This window comes from Vigna angularis, chromosome 2, assembly GCF_016808095.1.
Source record: "Vigna angularis cultivar LongXiaoDou No.4 chromosome 2, ASM1680809v1, whole genome shotgun sequence".
Classification (NCBI taxonomy): domain Eukaryota; kingdom Viridiplantae; phylum Streptophyta; class Magnoliopsida; order Fabales; family Fabaceae; genus Vigna; species Vigna angularis.
The window spans coordinates 16,426,283-16,449,526 of record NC_068971.1 but is presented as its reverse complement, the minus strand read 5'-3'; the positions used below and the strand labels follow the sequence as shown (position 1 = coordinate 16,449,526).

The 23,244-nt window shown below is 35.2% G+C and overlaps 2 protein-coding genes across 3 annotated transcripts; one reads left to right on the top strand and one right to left on the bottom strand.

Moving 5' to 3' along the window:
- The first annotated feature begins 235 nt into the window (after window positions 1–235).
- LOC108326943 (zeatin O-glucosyltransferase) lies at window positions 236–1,912 on the top strand. Its single transcript, XM_017560570.2, has one exon. The coding sequence runs from the start codon at window positions 355–357 to the stop codon at window positions 1,747–1,749; it is 1,395 nt and encodes a 464-aa protein (XP_017416059.1). The 5' UTR covers window positions 236–354; the 3' UTR covers window positions 1,750–1,912.
- Window positions 1,913–3,662: 1,750 nt separating this feature from the next.
- LOC108329266 (uncharacterized) lies at window positions 3,663–22,386 on the bottom strand. Of its 2 annotated transcripts, none has more exons than XM_017563402.2 (20): window positions 21,996–22,386; window positions 21,126–21,260; window positions 20,960–21,032; window positions 20,645–20,767; window positions 19,824–19,993; window positions 19,303–19,455; window positions 10,656–10,799; window positions 10,192–10,252; window positions 9,737–10,041; window positions 8,863–8,994; window positions 8,643–8,765; window positions 8,184–8,267; window positions 7,918–8,049; window positions 7,655–7,772; window positions 7,434–7,559; window positions 6,579–6,713; window positions 5,543–5,685; window positions 5,314–5,454; window positions 4,591–4,908; window positions 3,663–4,042 (listed from the first exon to the last, which is right to left on the bottom strand). In XM_017563402.2, the coding sequence occupies exons 2-20, from the start codon at window positions 21,174–21,176 to the stop codon at window positions 3,947–3,949; spliced, it is 2,628 nt and encodes an 875-aa protein (XP_017418891.1). In that variant the 5' UTR covers window positions 21,177–21,260; window positions 21,996–22,386; the 3' UTR covers window positions 3,663–3,946. The 2 variants fall into 2 exon arrangements, with proteins under 2 accessions (XP_017418891.1, XP_052728910.1); XM_052872950.1 differs by having other exon boundaries at window positions 7,655–7,739.
- Window positions 22,387–23,244: the final 858 nt, after the last annotated feature.

The window sequence follows — 23,244 nt, the reverse complement described above, 5'->3', positions numbered from 1 at the left end:
ACTTTCACAAAGAAATGAACCTCGAAGGGTTCGTCCAAAGATGAGTTGTTCTTGTTGCAGAACCATCGACAATGGCTACAAAGATGGGCACCAGCTCCAAGGGGAAGTACTGACAATGGACTGAGGAGAGAGGGACAATGATGAGAGGTCACCGTCAAGGACAAACGCTTTTTACCATTTAACATACGATTAAAAGGGTTTTCCTCCGAATAACAGTGCCATTACAGAAGAAGCATCAAACATGTGGCTTCTTAAGTACCATATAAATGAGTTCACATGCCATCGTAGGAACCATGGAACCAATCCCAAGAAGTTAAAGTTGACATCAATTATAGCTTCTACTCTTCTTCATCAATGGCTTCCAATGGAAAAAGCCAAAGCAATAATGGCCTTGAGCATGCAGAAAAGGAAGTGGTGGCTATTCTGCTACCTTTGCCAGCACAAGGCCATCTCAACCCACTTCTCCATCTCGCACGCCTAATTGATTCACACAACATAGCAGTCCATTTTGTTGGCACACTCACCCTCATTCGTCAGGCCACACTTCGTTACCACAGCTCCACTTCAAACTCAAACATTCATTTCCATCGCTTTGAAGTCCCTCCCATTGTTTCTCCTCCTCCCAACCTCAACGACAATGCAGAATCCAATGATTTTCCATCTCATCTACTTCCTTCCTTTGAGGCCACTTTCCAACTCAGGGAGCCTTTTCGGGAACTTCTTCAATCTCTCTCATCTCAAGCCAAAAGGGTCGTGGTCGTCCATGACTCCCTCATGGCCTATGTTGCACAAGATGCTACACACATGCCAAATGTTGAGAACTACACTTTTCACACCTCGAGTGCCTTTTACTCCTCCCTTCACTTTTGGGAGGAAATGGGAAGGCCCGAAGGCTTGCATGTCCCAGAACTGATTCCTTCTCTGGAAGGATGCTTACCAAGTCAATTCGTGGACTTCATAAATACTCAAAGTGAGTTCCTCGAATTCAGTGATGGCATCATCTTCAACACAAACAGGGCAATTGAAGGTGCTTACATTGAGTTTGTGGAGGGTATCAATGGTGGCAAGAAGGTTTGGGCTTTGTGGCCATTCAAGTCTTTAGCCGTTGAGAAGAAAGATTCAGAAGGAGTTAGGCACTCATGCATGGAGTGGCTTGATAAACAAGAGGCAAATTCAGTTATATACGTGTCTTTCGGGACAACAACAACTTTGAAGGAGGAACAAATCCAAGAGCTTGCAAGAGGCTTGGAACAAAGCAAGCAAAAGTTCATTTGGGTGCTGAGAGATGCTGATAAAGAAGACATCTTTGATTGTAATGGGGCAAAAAGGCATGAGCTTCCAACTGGGTTTGAGGAGAGAGTTCAGGGCATGGGGCTTGTTGTGAGGGATTGGGCACCCCAATTGGAAATTCTGAGCCACTCTTCAACAGGAGGGTTTATGAGTCATTGTGGATGGAACTCTTGTTTAGAGAGCCTAACCATGGGGAAGCCAATAGCAGCATGGCCTGTGCATTCTGACCAGCCAAGAAACACTATTCTGATGACACAGGTGCTCAAGGTTGGTTTGGTTGTGAAGGATTGGGCCAAAAGGAATGTGGTTGTTAGTGCTTCGGTTGTTGAGAATGCTGTGAGAAGGTTGATTGAAACGAAGGAAGGTGATGAGATGCGAGAGAGATCAGTGAGGCTTAAAAATGCCATTCATAGGTCCATGGATGAAGTGGGTGCTTTCATTGCTCACATCACCAAATAGTCCTATCAATTCATGTTTGTTTTTAGTTGAACCTTCCAGAATTTTACAGTTCATCAAGTTATCTCAAGATTGGTTTGGCATGAAAATGTACTCATCTTTCTGTTTCTTTAGACGTTGTCTAGTAATAAAAATTCCGTATGAATGTGTGCTCTGCATTGCTAAATCTGCATTACCACTTGCATCTTCTGAACTTATGAGTTCCATTTCATTGATTTGATTTGCTCACAACATTAACGACATCCATAGTTGTTTTAGATTCATGGGTTTAGTGTTTACGATTTGCTCATAATATTATCAACATCCATAGTTGGTTCAGTGTTTAGGATTTGCTCATGGAATTACTTCAATATCCAAAATTAATGGCATCCACGTTCTAACAAAAATGAAATAGAATTCATTCAACAGGTCAGACCTGTAGAAGGCGTGATATCCAATCGCCTGTTCCGCGTGAAAAATTTTCGGAATAAATGGAAGGACTAGAACTGAATGCTCTTCTTCTCATACAGCCTTAGCAGATTGCATAGCCCAGAAGAACTGTATATATAATAAAATTCCAGCCCAATTCAGTCATAGAATGACCACAATTTTCAACTTAATGAAACTTCAAAAGGATAATGTTAGCATATCTATCAAACCTTCCCCAGCAGAGCAATATCAATAGACCTAACTATAAGATATATGCTATGCAGAATGTATGCCATATAAGCATAATACTTCCCTTCAAGACTTTCCACAGAATGAATCAATGGAATAAATTCCAGGAAAATATTCATTAATGGTGGAACTAGATTCTTCAAATTCTTTAGGATATTAGAAAAACCTACACAACCAGATGAAGCATAAAAGGGGACAGTCAAACAATCAGTGAGAACATAAAAAGCTTGACAAAGCTTTTAGAATTATGCAAACTCAAGCAACTACATTCACTTAGTTATGTGCTTCAAAAATTGCATTTTTAAGTTACATTGTAGAGAAAAACTATTGAATTTTGATTAAAGTAAATGTTTAAAGCAAATTCTACAGGATCTCTTGTCAAATGTTGACACTTTCAACAAGTTCTTATTCTTATAATAGAAGTAATAACATAATTCCCAACTCTTTAATTCTTATTATTATAAAATTATTTATATTTTATTCTTTTAAAATTATATTTTTTACATGTAAATATATATATATATATATATATATATATATATTCCTGGTATAATATAATTAACTTCTATTTACTAGTTTGAGCATGAAATTTTGATAGAGGTCGTGCACTCTATTTGAAGAGGAAGAAGAAAAAGAAAATACCTTACGGGCATAGACGTGAGAAAGAGTAGCTCCCCAACCTTCATAATAGCTATACTGAACAATGGAAGATCCAAACAACACAAACTGTGGCCTCCATGGTCCTGTCATCTTTCTTTCTCTTTCGCTTTCTCAACCACAAACACACAAACCAAAGCAATTTCTTTCGCATTTTATGCATGTTGTAGTTACCCACGTTTTCGGTTTTTATATTATATTTATATATAAAATTTCATCCAAAACCAAAACCATGTTAGTTATGAATGGGAGCCAGCTCAGATTTAAATTAATATCCATTACAACAGTTATCATATAGAATTTAAAAAGGAGTAGATTCAATATTTTTCTTTCTTGACCAAAGAGAAAACATTATTCAAAATTTAAAATCTTTTGAACCTTTCTCTTAAAACTAGTTCAACTCGATACATTGCTTTAAAATTTGTAACAAAAATTAATGAAATAAGTTGTTTTCTTGAATTTCAAAATGTGCAATTTGTTATTTTCTTAACTTCACATCTGCTGTTTTTTTTACATGAATAAACAGATTTATTTTGATTATGGTGGTCGATTATAATAACTCACTTTATATATAATTAATATTAAAAATTTGACTTTTATAGTTTTTCAAATAAACTCTTACCTCTACACACACATATATACATATATTAAATTAATTGACCTAGTTTAATGTCTTAGAATTCATTTACCTAACTACCTGCTCCTGATAAAATAATAGTGTGAAAAAAAAAACTTGAGACCCTGCATTATTCTTGGTTGAGAAATAATATTCCTACTTCACAAAAACTGAGTATGCTTTATAACATTTCCCCCACCACATAGCTCAGTCCAAGTCCTTCATGTCACGCTATTTCTCACTCCTCCGGAACATTCTTCTTGACAAACGTTAAGACTTTAAGTTATCTCGTAAGGTCTTTAGTTGATCAAGAGCACGTTTCATGATGTCATGTTCTTCAATTTTCATGCTGATCTCCCCTGATGACTACATAAGAAACAAAATATAATCAAGCAACAGTCATTATATTATAAAATTTTGGGAACTAGATATGTTAACAGAGCAATATCAACAACAATAGCCTCATCCCACAGATAAAAAAAGAACAAGGCAAACAAAAACTGAAAATACATTGAAACGTTAAAAGCCACAACAAGTGAAGCATCCTTTGGGAAACTAGTAATATTCCGTTACCAGATTTCAACCCAGCCAAATCTATTAGCTTTACTAGGTATGGTATGGCGTGGAATAACAGTCTACTTGAACTTTATGGAGCCAAAAAAACAAAAGAGATACCATATCATGGATTCATGCTAAATGAGCATATGTATATGGTGCAGATTGTAACTAACTATGCTCACTGCATAAGTGTAACTATCCATACAGTGGAGTATAGACAATCACAAAAATACTGAACACTTTTACTAAACACATAATTTTGATTCTTCCAATGGAAAAGATAAGTTATACTAATGGAAAGCAACCTCCATAATTAACAGTCAATAGTTTTTCTTGTTCATCAGGGTAGAACCTACCTGTAAAGAAATAACTTGCTCTATGACGTTATCAATATTTTTCTTGTATGGAGACATAATCCGTCGTATTTGAGGATCCCCGTGCAACAAGGAAAGAGCAGAAGTGACAGCATTCACCTTATTCAAGCAGTTCCTTACATCTTGACAACATTTGTCAGATTTTAGTAAAACGCTACTATCATATATAACCGATCCCATTTTCTTCAACACAAGATTCATAAGTTCATGGCACCGATCCAACATGAAAAAACAAGGTACAGCATAATAACGCCGGAGGCTGAATGGAAAGGAAGTTTGTCCATCATCTTCTGGAACACACTGTGGTAAAGTGAAATTTAGAATCAATGAAAGTACTAAAATCAATTCATATCAGAACAATAAAGATCCATTTCTTCAGAAAATAAAAAAAGAAAACTCATAAATTACAGAAATAGTGATAATTTAGACAGCATTTCCCCATGGCCTTTATTATACTAATTGCCTGTACACATTTAGCTAAGTTCTGCATTTTCTTTTGGATGTTGTAAATTTTTATTTTATATATAAGATACTATAACAATCAATCATAAAATTTTAAAAACAATAGATAAGGATAGAAAAAACAATTAGCTAATTCTGATACAAAGCATCATCTGGGGTATCCAAAAGAATAAGTAGATAAATAGCCAACAACAAAGTTCAAATTTATATCATTTGTTAGTCAGTTTTTGGAAGCATACTTACCTGCACAACATCTATCAGATATTCCGAAAGATGAAGGCCTAGAGTGGCAATGCTTTGTTCAGAAAGTAGTGTGGCCTTCGAATCCACTGAAACAACCATTCTCAGGAGAGAGCATCTATTATCCAAAGAAGGCTTTTGTGACTGTGGTACAAACACGTATGAGAAATCATTCTTATAAGAAAAAGTAAAAAGAAAAAACTGCAATGCAAAAGAAAATGTGTCAACTTACTATCTGATCAATAATCAATCTCTCTATCAATCGTAGAACAATAGCTTTGTCACCCATCTGTTGAATGCATGAGTAAATCTTATCTGTCATTAACTTTAAAGTTTGGCGAAGTGGGTCACCCTTAAAACCAGAGGAACCAAATTCTGCAAAATTAAAAGAAATAAAATTTCTCAATCTATGGTGAATGAAGATTGCCAAAAAGTAGGTTTACAAAGATTAAAAAATATAGATAATTTAAATCACTAAAGATTACTCAAGCTGCAAACATGATATGCATACATAGCAAATATTTTCTTCAATCAAGTAACTTTTCCAGCTAGAGCATGGGAAGAATGCCATATAAATATTGTTATTTACAAGTTACCAAGAAGCAAGATAAAGATGGCAGGAATGCAAAATTGGATGAGTACAGATAGCAATGTAATAGTAACCCATTACTCGTGATGGGTAATCAATTACTGGGCTTGCATTTAAGGAGTTCACAAATAAAGAACAGTGGTAAGAGTGGGATGGAATTGGAAGGAGAGGAAGACAAGAGAACAATAGTATAACAGAATGGATTGCAGGCAGAAGGAGTTGGAGAGGGAGATGTGAGGATCATGCTTGGGGGAGAGAGAATGATTATGTGAGGGACAGTAATAGAATGAAAGTTATAAGGATTCTTAAGGTAAAAATAACTGGCTTAGCTGATTGAAGGAGTTCTTCCCCAGGAAAGGGATTATTCTTATTTCAGTTTCTACATTTACATTTAGTAAGGAGATCTGATCTATTTTTCCCTAACTCTTTATTGAAGAGAAGCTTCCCCTCTGATTAATCAAATTTCAGTATCAATACTATACAGTTTTCCTATTCTCTTTTTGGGTCATATCACATGGAATATGTTGTTTTGCATTACCAATTTCAACCCCTGCCAGTTCTTTCTAATCCCAACTACTGAGCATTATGGACAAAAGCACATAATTAGAAAAGTGAAACAAGAAATGGATAATATCAAAAGTTACACAAAAGGTAGTCCAAATAAATCTTCGTAAGCTACCAGGAGAAACTTTGAAACGGGAGACCAAGGTGATGAAAAAACTCAAGTAATCCGCAATTTCTATACACCCCCGCTCATAGGCTAACTGGAGAACGTCTATGATCCCAAATAAGACATAGGAGTCTAGATCATCACCTGCAATAGTACAAAAAAATAAAACTTAATGTTAAGAAGCTTTAACCTAGAAAATTTTACAGGCTTTATATCATTAGTATATAAATCCTACTTCTACTTAAAAGACAATGGCTACACTGAACATTAAAAACGTTAGTACAGAAAGTGAGGGAAAAATGCTGTACAAAAAGTATACTTATTTCACAATAACATCACAGTTTTAGAATTATCACTTCAACGACTACTTTGTGGGGAAAAGTCCAAACTTTCAGATCAATCTTACATGATTGAACAAGATAAACCATATTGTTATCATAGGCAATAAAATAAATAGAAAAATAAGGCAGTCAAGTCAGAAAAATAACTTACTTTTTAAGAAACAATAATTACGTGGTTTATAGATAATTTCACAAAAATAAATATTACTTGAATCTGAGGCATACATTCGAGATGTTTCCAAAAGAAATCCTACAAAAAATCAGAGCTGTGGAACTTCTATGCTATTTTTTCTATCACATTTATTAAAACAAAAATTATTACAAAATGGAAGAAAAAGGTTGCAACCTTATTCTCCTCAAACAAATTTAAATGATAAACCTTTCAATACCTTAAATTAATCAAATTGCTCAACATTAGGTATGCAAATGATAGTAGGCAAAATGTTAAGTGAGGAGGTATGAAGACAAAATTACTAAAAAAACAAATCGTGTCAGTGAAATTTTAAATGAGCCTGAAGCTTACTTAGGCAACAATAGACTAATGACTTTAAAATAGGCAGGTCCAAATGAGAGACATAGTAAATGGAACATAAAGCGAGAACTTGAGATTCTCTAGGAAGCCTGAGAAAAGGACCAAAACATATCGGTCCTGCAACGTGAAAAAAACAAAACAATTAGAAGCCAAAAAATAACTCACAGGTGTTGTATTATTAATACGGATGTCAACATCATGTTCATGTTTACCTCCCTCTTGATATGTACAGTAAAAATCTTGCAATGACTGCTGCATGTTGTTATACATGCAAACAAGTGCTGGATTCCAAGCACGCTGTCCAATACGATGTAGAAGACTTATCAAAGCCTATGATGAACATAAAATGCTTTAGGTAAAAGGACAAATTAAATTGCAGACTTAAGATCAATGCAAAGGCGAATTAATCTCTCAAAATGCAGTCAACCATGAATTTCAAATAAAGTCCTCCTTATCAAATCAAAATAATAACTACCTGGGAGCAGGCTAGGTGATTATCTCCAAGCTGGATAAGCAACCGAGGGAGATCTCCAGTCCATGCACGTAAAGCCTCTTGAAGAACTATATACTGTGGATTGCTTGTCCCTGTGGAATGCATGCCTTCCATCTATATTTGGACCAAAGACAAAAAAAACACACATTAATCTCGAAGGAAGGAAATAAATTGTTTTCTTGAGATTATCCAAAAATCAAGAATTTCATTTCAATAGTGTTCTCAAAAGGAGATGAATCCAAACTCACGTAAGTTAACACATCTTCAATGGCAGAAACACAGGCTTTCAGCAAAGAACCTGGCTTGCTTTCCCTAAATGTCAGGGTAAAAGCCTGCAAGTGTCACAAATCTAGCAACATCAAAACCTCTATAGGATAGAAAAAACATCATAAACAAAACATGGCACAAGATGACAACCAGAAAATGAACTCTTTCAATTTCTATTCTAGTTTCAGTAGTTAGTATATTTTCCCTTACAATAACAAAAAATAAAGTCACACTAGTTTATTGTTTTCAAGAATTAATAAAATCTTGTTTTCACCATGTTTTTCACAATCTCTAGAATCAGACAAAGAACAATTAGAAACAGAATTTTTGTAATTATTGTGGGAAACCAAATGCCAGAAAATATTACAAAGTCAATATCCAAAATTAATGGCATCCATGTTCTAACAAAAATGAACTAGAATTCATTCAACAAATCAGACCTGAAGAAGGCGTGATGTCCAATCGCCTGCCCCGCGCGAAACAATTTTTGGAATAAATGGAAGGAGTAGAACTAAATGCTCTTCTTCCCAGACAGCCTTAGCAGACTGCGTAGTCCAGAAGAACTGTATAATAAAATTCCAGCCCAATTCAGCCATAGAATGACAACAATTTTCAACTTAATGAAACTTCAAAAGGATAATGTTAGCATATCTATCAAACCTTCCCAAGGAGAGCATTTTCAAAAAATTCAAGAAATCTCTCCAACAAATGTGGAGGAAGACACATCCATTCATTTAATTCAAAAAATATTTTGGCAATGACCATGTTCAAGTCAAGCAACCTACCACAGTCCTGCAATGAAAAAAAGAAAAAAATTAATTTTTATGAAATTAGAGGAATATCACAATCCTGCTGCTCCCTACTCCACCTCACAAATGAAACCAGATCACAATAACACAACAGAAAAAGAGTAATCAATCACAGGACATTTACAAACAAACCAAATTTGAGGGATGGTGACCAAAGCAAACACAAATCAAGATCAACTCAAGAAAGGTTGCAATTTAATACTTCAATTAATACTCAAAATATTGATAGAAGCTTTTGGTTAAGATATAAATGTATGTTCTTTAAAGTATACGAGTTGGAACAGTAGACAAGCCTTGCCACAAGTCACATTCGGTCAATCTAACAGTTCAATGGATACATGATACGATTGCCTCTCCTCAGAGAGGAAACGAAAATATTTAAGAGAGAAAAGGGAACATAAAAATGAGAACTATATATCCTCCTTGGAACTAATTAGAAAAAGAACATGACTTTTGTCAAGGAAACCTCCTTGGCAGGTGGCAAAGAAGACTGAGAGCTATGCCTCCTCCTTCTGGGTACTTAATGTTATCTTATAAAATTCTTTTTTACAGACATCAACCAAACAGTAGCAAAATAATCAACTTAGCAAATCAAATTTATGTTGATCGGGTTATCAAAGAGGATAATAGCTAATGCGAATAGTTCCATATCCTCTTTAGACGACAATTTTACAATTAGTTTCTACTCACCAGTCCCCACTAAACGGTTAAAAACAAACACATACCCTTGCTGAAAGATGATCAGTGGGATTGAGTGGAAAACGAGGAAATAATTTCTTCAAGAGTGCAGAAGAGATTGTAACATCAGCCACATCAGGTCCACCTTGAGAACTTGGATATTCTGATTTCTTGTCACTCCCATGAGCAATAGACCTAACTATAAGATCTATGCTATGCAGAATGGATGCCATACAAGAAAAAAACTTCCCTTCCAGACTTTCCATCGAATGAATGAATGGAATAAATTCCAGAAAAATATTCATTAATGGTGGAACTAGATCCTTCAAACTCTTTACGATATTAGAAAAACCTACACAAACAGATAAAGTATAAAATGGGACAGTCAAACAATCAGTGAGAAACATAAAAAGCTTGACAAAGCTTTTAGAATTATGCAATTTCAATCAACGACATTCACTTAGTTATGTGCTTTAAAAATTGAATTTTTAAGTTATCATACCATTTGAGTTCATAGACATTTCATCATCATAGGCAAACAATACCCTTCGGCCAGTATCATCCTATTAAAAATAGAACATTTTAGAAAAAATTGTTGAGCAAAAAAGATAAAATAAAATTAGCATTAACCGCAGTGAGACCAGGACTGAAAAGCAAAAAGTTTAGATCATAAATTATAACTCATAGATATGTACTTATCCAGATGGTAACGTGTTAGAATCTGTGCAAATTATAAAATACAAAATGAATTCTGAGATAAAGCTATGGGTTCCAGATGCATATATTCGTCAAATTTAAGCACAACAGAGTATAAATGGAATGAAAAAAAAATTGCTAAAATAAAATTGGAGTGGTTTATACATAAAAATACCAAAGCTTAAATTAAAAAAAAAATGAATAGAGCATCTATACTTGTACTTTTTATACATATAATGAAGCCTTAACAGCTAAATGGAAATAAAATACCTTATTCGGCAAATCAGTTTGTGCTTTATTCCATGGAAGGAGTGACAAGCAGCGAACCAACCCAGAAAGAGCATCCTTTAGTTTTCCTTTATCTTGTAAATAGTATTGGTTCCTCCTTAGAATATCCTCATAATTCAGAAAAATCTATTGACCACACAACTAGCAAAGTGAATTTTAAGCATCAAATACAAAAATACAACAATTACAATTACAATTACAGTGGATATAGAACTCAATTTCAGGAACAACTAAAGAATAGAAGAATACAGACAGAATAGAATAAAATGGTACAATGATGGCACAGAAACCAATCATGAAAAAAATGGGAGATAGAAATGCCATAGATCAGTGTTTAGCCAATACAACTAAGAATAAATATTGCTACAGCAATTTGTGAACTACGTTTCCTAAATTCCTCGGACAAGTGTTCAATCGATAATATTGTTTAAGAAGTGAACTTTAAACTTAACTCAAACCTACAAAACTAACTTATTACATGAGGTTTGCACCAATTTATATACTCTGAATTGGCCTTAGCTCTAGTCAATATGAGACTTCCAACAAGTTTTATATCATCATAAAATTTCAGAATAATAAAAATATTTAATGTACAGAAATTTCCCGAGTAAGTTTCAACCTATTGTCATATCTGGATCAAAGTTCTACAACATCCAGATATATTGAAACATTCACTCATGTTTCTCCTACTATTGTTGTTGGGCAACATTTCAGACAGAAAATAGCATAAAATAAAAAAATCATTACCATTAAACTCTATGACCAAAGAGTTGAAAAAACGGACTGATTTTATTATATTCTGAATCATAAAAAATACATTCTCATATCCTCTATTTATAACAATCTAATTCTCCTAAAAAGGAAATAGGGAAACTAGGTAAACAAAATAAAATAGAAGATTATATATCTATTTTCTCTAATTAGAAAGATTCTAAAGATATCTTCTCTAATTACAACACTCCCCCACAAGTTGATAAATGAATATTAATCATTCTCAATTTGCCTACAAGATCTTGAAATCTACTCAGAGGAAGCCCTTTTGTAAAAATATCTGCTATTTGAAGTTCTATAGGAACATGAGTTGTAATCACAAAGCCTCTGTTAAGATTATCTTTGATGAAATGTATGTCAATCTCAATGTGTTTGGTTCTGTCATGCTGTACTGGATTATGGGTTATGCTCATGGCAGACTTATTGTCACAGTGTAGTTGCATTGGGTTCTCCACTTTGACTTTAAGATCATCCAAAATGATTTTCATCCAGAGTCCTTCACACATTCCTTGAGCAAGAGCTCGAAATTCAGCTTCTGCACTAGAACCAAATACTCTATCTTGCTTTTTGCTTCTCCATGTTACCAGACTATCTCCAAGAAACACACAATACCCAGAAGTAGATTTTCTGTCAGTAATAGAACTTGCATAGTCAGCATTAATATATATCTTCATAGTAAATGTGTCTTCCCTTTTGAATAATAGTCCCTTTCCTGGACTTGACTTCAAGTATTGGAGAATTTTGTCAACTGCTTGCATGTGTCTCTCTCTTGGATCATGCATAAAATGGCTCACTACACTAACTGCATAAGCAATGTCTGGTCTTGTGTGTGATAGAGAAATCAATTTTCCTACCAATCTCTGATATTGGGCCTTCTCTACAGGAACACTTTCTTCACTTCCAATTTTGTGATTCTGTTCTATAGGAACTGTTGAGGTTCTACATCCCAGCTTTCCTGTTTCTTTGAGGAGATCAAGTACATATTTCCTTTGGGAGATGAAAATTCTGTTCTTGGAGTAGACAACCTCTATTCCAAGAAAATATTTGAGTTTTCCTAGGTCTTTCATTTCAAATTGAGCTGCCAATTTATCTTTTAATGCCAATTTTTCTGTTTCATCATCTCCTGCAATAATCATATCCAAGGTTGTCAAACTCGAGAGTTTACGTAAACTCGTGAGAGTCCAATAAACTCGAATCGTAAACTCGTGAGAGTTTACTTTACATGAAAAAAAATATAAATTTAAAGAAATGTTTTTCGTAGTGTTAGGATATTTATCCTATTTTATCATCATTATAGTGTGTCAAGGGTTACCCTATTTATCATGATTATATTGTGTCTAGGATTACCCTATTTATCATGATTATATTGTGTCTAGGGTTACCCTATTTATCATGTACTTGTGTATCAATTTATTCTTATAAATAGAAGATTGTGAGAGGGATCAATTAAGCCCTCCAGAATTATTTTACAGTTTCAATCTTAAGTTGGTGTCAGAGCGGGTCGATCCCGCTCTTGTTTCTGTCTCGTAATATATATTTGTCCGGCGCCACAGTTCTTCGTCGCCCGCCGCCGGCCACCGTCGTCCATCACTATCACAGTTTCCTTCGTCTAAACCCTTAGGGTTTTCTTGTTCCTCGCTAGTATTATTCGTCTTCTTCAGAAATGGCGTCTGGCAGTACTCTTTCCTTCTCTGGAAGTCCATCAATTACCTCCGAGAAGCTAAATGGAAAAAATTATCTATCATGGTCTGCTGCCGTTGAAATGTGGTTCCTTGGCCAAGGGCATTATGACCACCTTGAGCGAGATGGAAGCCATGTGCCTACTGAAAAAGCTGATCAGTGGAAACAAGCAGATTTCCAGTTGTGTGCCCTGTTACGGCAATCAGTGGAACCTAAACTTCTTGTATCTTTGAGGGCTTTCAAAACTTGTCACTCCTTTTGGAAGAAAGCCCAAAGCATTTATGGCAACGATATTCAACGTCTCTATAACACTACGAACAAGCTTGCATCTCTTAAAATGGCAGACCATGATATGGTGTCCTTCATGGCTGAAGCCCAATCTCCTGTCGAAGAACTTAGGATGTTTTTGGAGGTAGATCCATTAGAGGATATCAAAAAGAAACTAGACAAATTTTACATGGTGTTGATCCTTCGTGCCCTACATCCCGATTTTGATCATCTCAGAGATCAACTTCTAACTAGTCATGAGGTCCCCTCTATGGAAACATTGACCACTCGCCTTCTGCGTGTCCCGGTACCTCAAACTCAAGAAGCGCATGAACTAGTGGAACCATCTGTCATGGTTGCCACACGAGGAAGAGGAGGACGTGGCACTAGAGGAGGAGGACGAGGAGGTCGGGGACGTCCTCAATGCACATACTGTAAAAGGATGGGTCATACTCAAGAGAATTGCTACTCCTTACATGGTTTCCCTTCCAAAACCGTCAATATTTCGAAGACTGAAACTTCTACTTCTATGTTTTCTGAGGATGAATATCAAGAGTATTTAAGGTTAAAATCTAACAGCTTGGCACAACCATCTCAATCTCCCAATACATCAACAGCCTGCGTTTCTCAATCTATGGAAGGTTAAAATTCATGGGTAATTGACTCAGGTGCTTCTGATCACATTTCTGGTAATACCTCTTTGTTCTCATTTATTTCCTTTCGAGAAAAACCTCATTTCATAACCCTTGCAAATGGATATTGTGTTTTTTTGGGAGGAAACATTATTTCATGGAAAAGTAAGAAACAGAATGTAGTAGCTCGATCAACCGCGGAAGCCGAGTATAGGGCAATGGCATCACTAACATGTGAACTTATATGGGTGAAACAATTCCTTCAAGAGGTTAAATTTTGTGACATCCATACTATGAAGATGTATTGCGACAATCAAGCTGCTCTCCACATTGCATCAAATCCAGTGTTTCACGAGAGGACTAAACATATAGAAATTGATTGTCATTTTGTTCGTGAAAAGTTGTTGACCAAAGAAATATGTACTGAGTTTATTGGGTCAAACGATCAACTCGCAGATGTATTGACCAAGTCATTAAAGGGTCCTCGGATTGAGTTTATTTGTTCCAAGCTTGGTACATACAATTTGTATGCTCCAGCTTGAGGGGAGTGTTAGGATATTTATCCTATTTTATCATCATTATAGTGTGTCAAGGGTTACCCTATTTATCATGATTATATTGTGTCTAGGATTACCCTATTTATCATGATTATATTGTGTCTAGGGTTACCCTATTTATCATGTACTTGTGTATCAATTTATTCTTATAAATAGAAGATTGTGAGAGGGATCAATTAAGCCCTCCAGAATTATTTTACAGTTTCAATCTTAAGTCATAGAAATATTATTATTGTAAAACATAAATTGAAATATTAAAGTCTCTATATATAATCCTCTAACAATGGCATCATCATCTCCATCATCATTTTTCCAGAATATTTTTACTTCTACTTTTAATTGTTGAAGATGCACTTGGATTAACTTCTATCGAGTTTGATGCGTTTCCATACATAATAAGATAAACTTTTTCACTACAAATATAAAAAATAAAATGCCGAACAGCTTAAAATATTGTAGCATCAAGGGTTGTTCAACAGTCTAGTGTGCAACATTTTATTTTTGAAAAATAAAATGAATGGGCGGTGCTATAAAATGAAACCCATTAATATTGTGCTGTAAAATGCTTTGGTAATAAAACATGAAATCAATTTAAACATCACCAACAGTATAAGTGGCAGAGGGTTTACACTTATGCAACCCGTGAGCTCTACAGCTGAGATTGACGGTTAGAGACGACGATGGCGAGATAGACTGCGACAGCGAGATCGACGGCGACGACATGAACGGTGCGAACAAAGGCAAGATCGAACGACGACAAGGAAGGTGTGACAGAGGGTGAGATCGACGACAGGATAGAGGGCGAACCTGATGATCGACGGCGCGACAGAGGTGAGATCGAACGATGAGATTAACGGCAAGAGCGCGAGAAAGGAGATGAACAGTGAGAACGAAAGTAGTGAGTGAATCGATTCAACGAAAGCTCAAAAAACCTAACCTAGTTTGTCCTAAAAAAATTTCTTCTCAAACTCGCAAAATCGGAACCCAACTCGCGATTTCAGGCGAGTTTAACAAGCCTATCACTGATTCTACCGATCCCACACCAAAAACGAGTTTGCTTATGAGTTAACTAGAAAGCACCGAGTTAACTCGTAAACTCGACCAAGTTAATGAGTTAACTCGCGAGTTCGATAACCATGATCATATCCACATAGACAAACAATAGAGTGAGTTTACGTGTAGAAGAGTGCTTTATGAATAGAGAATGATCTCCTTGGCTTTGTCTGCATCCCAAGGAAACCATTGCTTTTGTAAATCTTCCAAACCATGCTCTAGGGGATTGCTTAAGCCCATACAATGCTTTCTTCAGCAGGCATACCTTGTTTCTTTCATTTTTCACTTCAAAGCCTAAGGGATTCTCCATGTACACTTCCTCTTCTAGATTTCCATGAAGAAAGGCATTATTCACATCCAGTTGGTGTAAGTCTCATCCAAAATGAGCAACCAAAGCGAGAATAATTCGAACTGTATTCATCTTTGCCACTACAAGTCCCATCCAAAATGAGCAACCAAAGCGAGAATAACTCGAACTGTATCCATCTTTGCCACTAGGGCAAATGTCTCCTCATAGTCAATCGCATATGTTTGGGTATATCCTTTTACCACCAATCTAGCTTTATATCTTTCTATTGACCCATCTTCCTTATGTTTCACTGTGAATATCCATCTACACTCTACTGCCTTCTTGTCTCTTGGCTTATCAACAATCTCCCAAGTTGAATTTCTTTCTAATGCATTCATCTCTTTTTTCATGGCTTGATTCCAATGTTCAAGTTTCATGGCCTCCTGGATTGAGGTAGGAATTTCTGTGGCATCAATGGCAGCAATAAAACTTTTGTGCTTATCAAAGAGATTGTTAGTGCAAACATACTGAGAAATAGGATATTTAGCACATGATCTTCTTTCCTTTCTCAATGCAATGGGTAAATCCTGAATAATACTTACCTCCTCCTCATTGATATCTTCAGTGATCCTCACCTCCGGATTAGACAATTTTTCTTTCTCGAGAGTCGAAGTGGGTTGCTTTTTTCTTTCATATTTGTTGCCAAAAAATTTGTCTTCTTCCTCACTGTGGACAATGGTAGCTTCATTGCTCAAGTCTTGGGCATCCTGCAAAGACAAACATAGTAATAACAAGAAGGAGAGTTCATCCACTTCAAGTGTTTTCTTCCCCTGAAGTGGTGGACTGACATAAAAAGATTGTGTTTCATGAAAGGTGACATCCATGGTGATAAAGATCCGACGACTCTAAGGATGATAACATGTGTACCCTTTTTTATTAGAAGGATACCCAATGAAGACACATTTAAGAGCTCTGGGATCTAATTTACCACGGTTAGGATGATGAGAGTGAACAAAAACAACACATCCAAAGACTCGACTAGGTAGACTCGTTAGTAGGGAAGAAGAAGGAACAAAAGACAATAGAGACTCTATAGGACTAATGTCATTTAAGATACGAGTGGGTAAACCTATTGATGAGATATGTAGCAGTTAACACAGCTTCTCCCCAATAATTTTTTGGAATAGACATTTAAAACAGAAGAGCTCTAGTTACTTCAAGAAGATGAGATTCTTTCTTTCTGCAACCCCATTTTGTTGAGGGGTGTTAACCCAGGTTAGTTCATGAACAATACCATTAGGAGACAAAAAATTGAGAAATTCATGATTCACATATTCAGTACCATTATCAGACCTAATTCTTTTGATATTTTTTCCAAATTGATTTTGGACAAGATGGAAAAAATTAACAAACATTTGAAAAACTTCGCATTTATTTTTCATAAGGTATGTCCACGTGACATGAATACAATCGTCAATAAAGGTAACAAACCATTTGGCTCCAGAAATAGAATCTATGACAGCATCAGAGCGAATTAAATCAAATGGACAAATACTCTTTTTATGACTAATAGGATAAGATGCATAATGGTGTTTTGACAATTGACAAATATCACAATTAAAAGACTCAACAGACTCTTTGGTAAACAAGTGGGGAAACAAGGACTTGATAAGACTAAATGAAGGATGCCCAAGCCTTTGATGATGTAACCATATTTGGGATTTTGCCCACGTCTCAGATGTAGCTTGTTGACTCATGATTTTTATGTTGCTTTGGTCATTAAACTCTAAAAATACAACCCACTCTGCTCCTTAGCAGTTAAAATTGTCTTCCCCGTGACAAGGTCCTAAAAAACACAATAAGTTGGAAAAAATGTTACTAAACAATTTAAATCCTTTGTGAGTTTTTGCACAGAGATAAGATTAATAGCTAATTGAAGAACATGTAAAACATCCTTCAATACAATAGATGAGTCCAAAATCATATTCCCAGAGTCGCATATAGGTATACCCTGACCATTCGCAACTGTAATAAGTTGTTCTTTATTTCTTTTGCCATATGAGTCAAAGGACACACTAAAAGGTGTCATATGATCAGTTGTACCCGAATCAAGGATCCAAATACCTTGAGACATATGACCAATAGTATTGAGACAAATCTTACCTTTTATGGACATAGTACATGATCCAAAGGACTTACTCATTGATTCAACCATTGCTTTCAAGCGTTCGAGATCCTTTAATGAAAAAGTACTTTGTAAATCATCCCATATTTCTTTTGCAGAAGAATAAAACATATAATTTCTATTTATCTCAGAAATCATGGATTGCCACATCCAAGTCAAAATTAATGAATCTTCATTGTCCCAAATTGAAAAATGAGTGTCATACTAGTCCTAGTCCTCCTCCATCTATGTGATCAAGTCTTGAACGACCCTTGAGAACCCTTCAAATAAATTGGCTCCATTGTGAGAAATTCTGACCATCCAATAAACAAGTACCCCATATATTTGGTAGGTCATTAGGATCCAAAGGAATCATTTTTACTTAAAACATCCCGTAGAATGCAACCAGGAGTATCCGGTGACCTTTTCCGAGACAACGACGGCGTGTGGGTCACACCAAGAAAAGGAGCAAAACGTAAAACTCAGATCTACTCAAATATAGGCCAAACGGGTCGTCACCAACCCTAGGAATAGACTCAGGAGGCTTCGGCCACTCTATCTGTGGCGGCGGCGGCGAGTGTCTCGCCGGAGGTGGGCGCGTGGGCTACACGCACCAACGACGATGGCAACACGTGGCGGCTTCTCTCACGGAGCGACTTTCGGCGTTGTGGTCATCGGTGTTGGGCGCACCTTTCTGCCCTACCAACAATCCCACCCGGCGACGGCGGCTGTGCAGCGGAACGGAGCCCCAAGATTAGGAGCTATGCAACAAGTTGAAAAAAAGGACTAATTTTATTATATTCTGAATCATAAAAAGTACATTCTCATATCCTCTATTTGTAACAATCTAATTCTCCTAAAAAAGAAAATAGGGAAACTAGGTAAACAAAATAAAATAGAAGATTATATATCTATTTTCTCTAATTAGGAAGATTCTAAAGATATCTTCTCTAATTACGACACAAAGTTTTGACATTCGGTCAAATATAAGCTCCACTATAGAGGTGGATGTAAAATCCAATTACAAGAGCATTAGAAAGTTTAAGGAGCTCAGAACTGCCCCCAATGCAAGAGAAAAATCCCATTCAACCCCACTCCATTCCCCCACCCCTAAAATCACCATAGACCAAAGAGTTGAATTTTGAAAAGAAATCAATTTCAAGGAGCAATCCTAACATACAGATAAAGAAATTTAGAATATGGCAAATAATATCACCTTTTCTGCATACAAGGGTGAAAAGGAAGGAGGATAGAACTCGAGAATGAGATCAAGAAAATCAAATGCCATCATCCGAACATCAACCGAAAAATGAGTCATTGCATTAAAAATGTAAGGCATCAACAAAGAAACGACCACCTCTTGATTGTCCTACAAAATATAGGGAGAACCAATTAACAGAATAAAGAAAATGAAGTCTCAAAAGAATCAACTCTAATGTAATGATGTAGTAATATAAAGATTACTGGATACAGGAAAAACAAAGTATATCCTCATAATCAGAATTGAGGAACAGTAAGGATAACAATCAGCTCCAAAGTATTACAGCCAGTCATCTTGATGCATGATAATATAGATTAATAATAAGAGGCAATATAGCATAAATCATGAGAAAGAAGCAGCATCATTTACTTTTTCATAACTGAAAAAAATAAAAAATTCATCCAAGTGCTAATGGCATATGAGTCTATCATCCTAATGGATTAGAAAAGTGATTCAAGCAAATAAAATGTAAATACCTCTTTACAGCAAGGTAAAATCATAACTTTGAAGAGATCATACAATGATTTCCGAACCACTTTATCATCATCACCAATGCGCTCACGAAGTTTTTCTACAGTGGCATACCTGTGCGACTTCTGTTCAGCTGGATGCCTGGTGAATAAATCCTTAATACCCATCAATGCATCTGTAGTTTAGAAAGTGAAAAAGAGAATATTAGCATGAGGATGACCAAATTTAAATGAATATTCAAATGCTTAATTTTCATACAATCAAGATATGCCATTAGACTAACTTTCATAGATCCAAACAATATAACTAATGGCTGCTTAATTTTATTTTTGACAGGTTTGGAAAATAATTACAAATATCGGCAGTGTTCATGATCTTCATTTAACGGCTGCAGCCTTAAATTCAAACCAAAATGAGCTATCATTTCTAAAACTTTTAAAACAAAAACCGAACCAAGGGTTTACTTTGGTGCTTCAGCTCCAAACCAAGGCTCTTGCTATTTCAATCCATAAATAATGTTGTGGGTTATATTAAAACAAAATATATTGAAATTGTAATAAATAACTAGAATTACCTAAACAGTTAATATATCAATCATACTCCCTCCACATGTTAGTAGCAAGCACACAAGCACAAACAGACCTCTAACAAAGGTTAATAATATCTATTGCACTAAAAAAAATTTCCCTCAGGTAATCAACATTAATCTTTTTGAAAAATTTATTGGTTTTAAACATACAAAATTTGTTTGATAAAGAACTAATGATACTAATATACACATTGAAAAGCAATTACATAATGACAATATAATAAAATAAAAATATACCTCTACGAACTTTAGGATTGTGATGAGATGTTTGCTGGAGAAGTTCTTTTAAAGTCAAACCTTTCTTGTTTACAGCCAAACCGGCCTTCTCTGCTGCCACACTCTGTTCCGGCAGAACAATTGCTGTTGGAGATATGTTGGTTAACTTATTTCATGACATTAAAGTCATTCATAAATAAAGGTTATAAAACAATTAAAAAGAAATTCCAAACCATGCATCTAGTTTTAATTTAGATTGATTTTGGTTTTAAAACCAAACTATTGATAAATAAACATGTCATGAACAGAACCTATTTTAACTTTGGAGGAGGGTACCTTTAGATTTAATCTCAGTATTTGTTGTATTCTTAGGTGGTGGCAGTTTCCTCCCAACCTTTCGCCTTATTTTCTGAAAAATTTGAAAAGTGATATGTTAAAAATGCTTCAACAAGAGTCAGAGTTACAGAATATAATAAAGTTGTGTCAGGGCCCTAGAGGAAACCTTAAAGTCAATGCCATGCTGTTTCTTCGAGTTGGCTTTAGAACGAGTCATCAGGGCCACCACGTGCTAGATCTCCTCAGCAGTTTAAGGTTATAACACCTCTCTTGTTACCACAAGAGATGAAACTCACTTTCCCTGAACCCACAAGACAACATAAATATAAAGACAAATCCTAGTTAGTGATCTTTGATTGGTGGTTATTGTATTGCTTGTTGTACTTAAAAACTATGGTTACCACTTATTGATTGAAGTAATCACAAGAAACCAACGATGATTAGAACCTTTATTTAGTATTTATAAGTTTGGTTAGATCCATTATTGCACCCCAAATGGGGTCTACCCATGAACTCTTGTTCCATATAACACACCAGCAGGTGACTAAGATAAACATCTGGATGCAGGGCAGAAACACACTCAAACACAAGCCATTATTATCCACACATTTTGTTAGACGTTTTAGACTGACAACTCATGATTAGGGGCTAGTAACGTGGATTTCCCAAGCATAAACACTTCACTTACTTTGTATTAAAGGAAACTCATCAAAACAGATATGCACAGTTCACTCAACCAATCTGGAATCACGTTCTAACACAACAGATGCACGTTTCAGTGCAACATTAAAATAAACCTTGCCTAGGGGCAAGTCACAGAATCAAACCGTCATCCAAACACCATACAAGACTTGACTCATTACATAACACAACATAATCCTTTCTATACCAATGCAGTCACTCAGAATGAGAATCAAGTATCACATAAGATCATACAGCAAATAAAAAATCACGAAAATATCCAACAAGACCATCTTTCATCAACAATTGCGCATTCCAGTAGTTCACAACAGTACAAACAAGTTAGCTCCCATACCTGGTTGGCTTTCCCTTTTTCAACTTGTCTTTCCCTTTTTCAACTACTATCGACTCAACTTCACGTAACTCGCTTCCCACTCCCATGTTCGCACTCTGGTTTCCAATGGTTGGCTTCCTTGGTGCTCTCCATTCACTGACCTCAAAACCCTAAAATCCCAAAAGGGTTTGCTTCGCCACCTTTCCCCCTGATTCCCTTTCCTACGCCGCAACTTTCTCCCTCACGCCGCTGTTATCCTTCCCTTAGGGTTTTTTTGTTTTTTTTTTTAGACTTAATCAAGATATAACAGAATAGAGAAAAATATGCAGTATATCACAGCAGGTTCTTTGTACCAATGGGTTTATTAACTCAGTTATCACGGTATAAGCAGTGCATGAAGACAGTGGTCTAATACAAGTAGTCACACACACACACTATATATATATATATATATATATATATATATATATATATATGATTTTTTTATTTGTTTTTTTTTAATTTTATTTTTTATATAACATTTTTTAAATTAAAATAAATATTTACAAGAAAAATTTACCTATAAAATAAATAAAAATGATCAATAATAAATTTGTAAAAATTAGTTATATTTAGACTTAATACCCTATTTTGTCCCTAATTTTGCTCGAAAATGTTAAATTAGTCCATCCTTTACAAGATACGTCAATTACGTCCTCACTTAATAAAATTTGCATCAATTAAATCTCTTCCGTTAAATCTGTACAAACGACGTTAATTATCTTGATGCAAAATAATTAACGCCGTTTGTACGGATTTAACGGAAGAGATTTCATTGATACAAATTTTATTAAGTGAGGACGTAATTGACGCATTTTTTAAAAGATGGACTAATTTGGCATTTACGAGCGAAACTGGGAATAACATAGGGTATTAAATCTTATATTTATTTTTATAATAATAATATCAATAATAATAATTTTATTATTTTTGTTATTATAAAGAAAAAGTAAACATAGATGTATAGTATGTTTTGACTAGTAAATATAAAAGATTTACACTCGTTTATATAATTCAATTTTTAATTCATTAGTTCCATTAATGATAGTAACCCAATAACTCGACCAAATTAACAATCAATCTAATTTAAAAACATTCGCGCTAACTTAAAATTTGAAAGTAGAAATTATTTCTCCTGACAAGCAAAATAACTCAAGTATCATACAAATAATTTGAAGGACAATGATACTTCAACAACAAAATTTGACAACATTTTAACACGGGACACGTG

What these genes read in the sequence shown, in the direction of transcription:
- LOC108326943 (XM_017560570.2), top strand. Translation starts at nt 355, where the DNA reads ATGGCTTCCAATGGAAAAAGCCAAAGCAATAATGGCCTTGAGCATGCA.
- LOC108329266 (XM_017563402.2), bottom strand. Translation starts at nt 21,176, where the DNA reads ATGACTCGTTCTAAAGCCAACTCGAAGAAACAGCATGGCATTGACTTT. An exon ending in CAATCCTAAAGTTCGTAGAG is followed by an intron (nt 19,994 to 20,644) that starts GTATATTTTTAT and finishes TCTAAACTACAG; the next exon opens with ATGCATTGATGGGTATTAAG. An exon ending in ATTAGTCTATTGTTGCCTAA is followed by an intron (nt 6,714 to 7,433) that starts GTAAGCTTCAGG and finishes GTACTATTGCAG; the next exon opens with GTGATGATCTAGACTCCTAT.